This window comes from Jaculus jaculus, chromosome 14 (assembly GCF_020740685.1).
Source record: "Jaculus jaculus isolate mJacJac1 chromosome 14, mJacJac1.mat.Y.cur, whole genome shotgun sequence".
Lineage (NCBI taxonomy): Eukaryota > Metazoa > Chordata > Mammalia > Rodentia > Dipodidae > Jaculus > Jaculus jaculus.
This window is the reverse complement of record NC_059115.1, coordinates 896,831-902,320: the sequence shown is the minus strand read 5'-3', so window position 1 is coordinate 902,320 and position 5,490 is coordinate 896,831. Positions and strand designations below refer to the sequence as shown.

The window sequence follows — 5,490 nt, the reverse complement described above, 5'->3', positions numbered from 1 at the left end:
TGTGTAGGTAGTATCAGGCACTGTAAGGTAATATCCAGGCCATTTTGTGTCTGGAGAAGCACTTTGTAAGGAGTCCTACCCTTCCTTTGGCTCTTACATTCTTTCTGCCACCTCTTCCGCAATAGACCCTGAGCCTTGGAAGCTGTGACAGAGATATTTCAGTGTTGAGCACTGTCACTTCTCAGCACCATGATGCCTACTGAGTCATCCAAAGGTCACTGCCATCTGTAAAGAGAAACTTCTCTAACAAAAAGGGAGACTAGCATTAATATATGGGTATGAACACTAAGAAGTGCTTACCGGGCAGTGTGGTGAGTATATTATATGTTTTTAGCCTGACACCAGCAGGCATTACACCCCAAGCTCATGACTTCTCCCTTCATAGGTTTTCAGTATCAGGCATATATTCCTTCCCATGGAGCAGGTCTCCAGTCCATTAAGAGAGCGGTTGGTTTCCCCCATAACAGACCACTAGAGCACCTGTTGGCTCATTTGGTTTGGTTGACCAAACTTAAGGCTTGCAGTGTCCACTGCTGTTTATCTCCAATGATGACTTCTCTCTCTCCTATGGAACTGGATCCACCATAGCTTTTTCCAGCTTTCTAGCAGCTGGTCTACAGGGAGGAGGGTTTCAGCTCAGCTCCAGGAGGATTTATGGAGCAGAGTCAGTGGGCACAGTGGATGGAAGACAGGAGGAGGCCAGGCCCAAGAGCATTTTCAAAACTCATCTTTCAGAAAGCTGGGGAAAGCCTTCCTGCATGCAGTTCAATGGGAGAAAGAGAAATCACCAGTGAAGATACTCAACAGTGGACACTGCAAGCCTTATATTTGGCCAGCCAAGCAAATGAGCCAATGGGTGCAATAGTGGCACGTCTATCATGGTGGAAAACAAGTGCCCTCTAATTGGACTGGAGGCCATGGGAGAGAATACATCCCTGATACTGAAAACTTCAAACAGGGGTAGTCATGAGCCCTAGGAGTGTAACATCTGCTGCTGTCTGGCTGAATGTATATACTATGCTTATCAAACTGCCCAGTAAGCACTTCTCTTAATGTTCCTACCCTTATATTAATGCTACTCTCACTTTTGGTAGAGAATCTTCTCTTTTCAGATGGCAGTGACCTTGGGATGACTCAGAAGGCATCATGGTGCTGGGAAGAAGTGACAGAGGAGTGCTCAACACTGAAACATCTCTATCACACCTTCCAAGGCTCAGGGTCTATTGCGGAAGAGGTGATGGAAAGAATGTAAGAGCCAAAGGAAGGACTCCTGATAATGTGCTCTCCCCACACACAAAATGGCCTGGATAGCCATGACCTCACAGTGCCTGACACTACCTACACAAGACCATCATAATAGGAGGAAAATATCATGACATCAAAATAAAAGAGACTGATTGAGATCTGGAGGGGATATGATGGAGAATGGAGTTTCAAAGGGGAAGGTGGGAGAGGGAGGGTATTACCATGGGATATATTTTATAATCATGGAAGTTGTTAATAAAATAAATTGAAAAGAAAAAAAGATCATCTTTCACAGTGCATGCAGGTGGCGCCCCCTGGAGCTCAAAGATGGTTAAAAGAAACCAACACCTCTGGGATTAATCAATGGGCCTGCTGCCTTCATTGATTGACTGAATGGTGGGGGGGGTGTATCCTGAGAAGCAACTGGCACCTGCTCAGTCTCAGAAGTCTACAGTCATCCAGCCCACCAGATGCTGCACCACCTACACAGGATCTTCACAATAGGAGAGAAAGATGATGGCATCAATATAGGACTAACTGGAAGTAAGAAGGGATTCTACGGAGAGTGGATTTGGTGGGGGGGGGGATGAAGGTGGGAATTATAGTTTATCATCTATACTTTTTTTTTAAAGGTTAATCTCTATTTTAATCAAGTACCATAACAAGATTGGTGCATAGACATTGCAATGTTTTCCAAGTAAATCTTCATTTTAATCAAGCCTACAAAGCATTTATTGAAATTAACATATCTGGTAAAACCACTTACTTGTATCAAAAGCATCAATGCTGTGGTATTAAAAAGTAAACAAAAGCCGGGCGTGGTGGCGCACGCCTTTAATCCCAGCACTCGGGAGGCAGAGGTAGGAGGATCGCCATGAGTTCGAGGCCACCCTGAGACTACAGAGTTAATTCCAGGTCAGCCTGGACCAGAGTGAGACCCTACCTTGAAAAACCAAAAAAAAAAAAAAAAAAGTAAACAAAAGAAACAAGGTGTAGCCATATCTAGCAACTATTGTTTTGAGGAAGGACCTACACACAATCCTTGCCCAAGAACTAGGTCATGTCACCTCTAAAGAGTCTACGCACTAAGCAGTGTGCTTGCATCACATGGTGAAGATGAAAAGGTTCATATTAATACATTCTGCTTTTGCTTTTTAAGGGGACTGCAATAGAAATATATTAAAGATAGTCTCAAATATCCAACATTCTTTTACCTTGTATTTTAAATCAAAGTTATAAGAATCTATAGGTCTTTATAAAGAACTCACTTCACAGCACAGCTGTAGTTCACTTGAAAACAAAAAAAGTTCCCTTTGTGCTATAGCCTTACAAATAAACATATATTTAGAAATGAACAGTTCAATTATACATCAAGCATCATTCAATCTTGCCTTTGATATAAACCTGAATATAGTCAAATTTGCAAAGTGTTCATGTAATAGTTTAGTTGACATAAATTTAAAAGGCAAGGGAGACCTTTATAAGCTTCAGCAGTGTCTTTGGCACTCAGAAACTCAGCTGAAGTCCCGGCCGGTGAGGACAAGTGGAGCCACAAGAGTCCAGACGTAAAGGAGCAGGCAGACCCAGCTGGAGCTGATTTTGACCCACACAGCTACCCACTTGCTGCTATCGTTCTGAAACTTGGCATCAGGACTGTACCCATTGGTCATGATCATCATGATGTACAAGGAGGCACAGCAGAGCATCAGGTGGAATAGGGAGCAGCAGTACTGCATCCCTCCTTCTCGTTGTCCATGGCCCACCTCAGCTGTCCATCTTCATCACGGGCTCCACTGGTGTCACTGAGGATCACACTGTTGCTCCCCCAGAGGGTCAGCTTTTTACCTGACTTGAAGTACGGAAGCTAGAGTACCCAAGGCATATACCACAGAGAAGCACAACAACAAAAAGATCATTAAAACTCAGAAAGTGTCCACTATTTGATGATGGAGGAGAGGTAGGAACAACAGCAGTCGTGTTTCCAGGAGCCAAAGTTGGTGCAGTTAAGTGTGTAATGATGCTCAAAAAGGAAGAATTGCAGGAACAATCAGGTTTATTGGTCATAGCTGACCATGTGAGGTACAGGGCGTAGACAGTAATTATACAGGACTGAAGGAGGTCTGAACGAGGCTGATATTCCTGAATTTTTGGGTGGGTGGATATAAGAGAAACCACAATGCACAAAATCAGGTTAATAATGAAGCACTTGTTTTCTGTGCATCCATCTGGTTTGGTGTAGGACATACAGAGTGCCACAACAATGCCAATTGACATGATATAAAAGCAGCTTATAACAGAGAGCAAAACCCCAGACCAGACCCTTGGATTTCCTTCTTCCTACTATTTACCCATGATTCATTCGAAGACTGAGCCATGTCTACCAACAGCGCCAGCTGGATAAGGATGAACAAAGTGGCTCCGGACATGCCAACTATAAACCAGACTGAAGTGAAATAGCCCCCAGGAATATAGAGACCCAACCATGATACCAACAATAGTAGCAATTTTGAAGAACAAAAACCTTCAGCTCAGTTTCTATCCTCTCTGTCCTCATAAGACAACATGCAACAGTGCCCAGGAGAATGCAAGCATAGAATAACTGGGCCACAGTGGAATTCTTAGTGTTGGGACAGCAACTGCACAGCAAGCATGGTGCACCACTGCAGAGGCATGAAACTAATCCCAGCAAGCAGGAGGCAGAGGTAGGAGGATCGCTACGAGCTCGAGGCCACCCTGAGACTCCCTAGTGAATTCCAGGTCAGCCTGAGCTAGCGTGAGACCCTACCCAGCCGGCCACGGAGAAGGCGCCCAGCATGGCCCCCATGGTGATGCTGGCTGGTGATAATGGTCGGCCAGGGGGCTTCCTGCATGCTGGTTAGCTGAGACATTGCCTCGCAAGAAACGCGACGGTTTCTCAAGCCCCTCGTCTATACTTTTTAATATATTTCACAAGCCAGGCATGGTGGCACACGCCCTTAATCCCAGCACTCAGAAAGGAGAGGAGGATCACCGTGAGTTCGAGGCCACCCTGAGACTCCATAGTGAATTCCAGGTTAGTCTGGGAGAGAGAGAGAGAGAGAGAGAGAGAGAGAGAGAGAGGCCCTACCTTGAAAAAACAAAAACAATAAGCACATATAAACATTTATTTTTCAGGCAGATAGGCATAAAGCCAGGCATAGTGGCGCATGCCTTTAATCCCAGCATTCAGGAGGCAGAGGTATGAGGAACATCGTGAGCTCAAGGCTATTAGAGCTGTTGGAATGTCTAGCTATTCCACCTCAATCAAGCCATCCTGGAGATACTTATTATTTTGGGGGATTCTTGGTGTTGTTTTTTTTTTTTTCGTTTGTTTTTTGCTTTGTTTTGATTTTTTTTGTTTTTTGGGATTTTGGGGTTTTATTTTTGTTTTGTTTTGTTTTGTTTTTTTTTTTGGGTGTTTTTTCAAGGTATGGTCTTGCTCTACCCTAGGCTGACCTGGAATTCACTTATGTAACTGTACTTTCAGGCTGGCTTCAAACTCATGGTGATCCTTCTACATCTGTCTCCAAAGTGCTAACGTTTAAAGCCTGCGCCTCCTTGCCTGGCTGAAGATACTTTTGGAAGCTGTCGGGATCATCCTCCCCAGGTAAGGCATACAGCTTCACAAGTGTGTCCGTGTCAAAGAGAATGGCAGGCCAAAGCAAATGGAGCTTAATTTGTTGGAGATCCTGAGGGAGATCGTCGTCGGGGGCACAAGCCTCACGTGCTTCACAGTTACTGTCATCTGGGCTGGTGTTCCGCGGGCAGGCACTGCACTCGGCGATCTCCCCCTCCTCCGGTTTGGCTTGTTCGGACAGGGTTTTTTTCTGTTGTTTCTTCAGCCTGGCTCGCTGGTTTTTAAACCATGTCTGAGAAGGAAGAGGCATGTGTTGGTATCTGGGGAGATGGCTTAGGCTTAATGGGTGAAGTATTTGAGACACCAGCATGAAGACCTGAGTTGAGATCCTCAGTACCCATGTAAAAATACCAAGCATGGTGGTGTGCCTATAATCCCAGGTTGGGGAGGGAGACAGGGAATCCCCAGGCTCACTGGTAAAAACTTTGTTCAGAGCTAGACATGGTGGCACACGCCTTTAATCCCAGCACTCCGGAGGCAGAGGTAGGAGGATCATCTTGAGCTTGAGGCCACCCTGAGACTACAGAGTTAATTACAGGTCAGCCTGGACCAAAGTGAGAGCCTATCTCAAAAAACAAACAAAACAAACA

General features: G+C 45.0%; 1 protein-coding gene across 1 annotated transcript; it reads right to left on the bottom strand.

The window, feature by feature from the left end:
* Nucleotides 1-2,752: 2,752 nt before the first annotated feature.
* Nucleotides 2,753-5,150, bottom strand: Leutx (leucine twenty homeobox). The gene is given in 6 exon segments (XM_045134167.1): nt 2,753-2,980; nt 2,983-3,090; nt 3,093-3,584; nt 3,587-3,717; nt 3,719-3,766; nt 4,840-5,150. Coding segments are annotated over 6 exon segments (1,311 nt in total). The 3' UTR covers nt 2,753-2,759.
* Between the last annotated feature and the right edge of the window lie 340 nt (nt 5,151-5,490).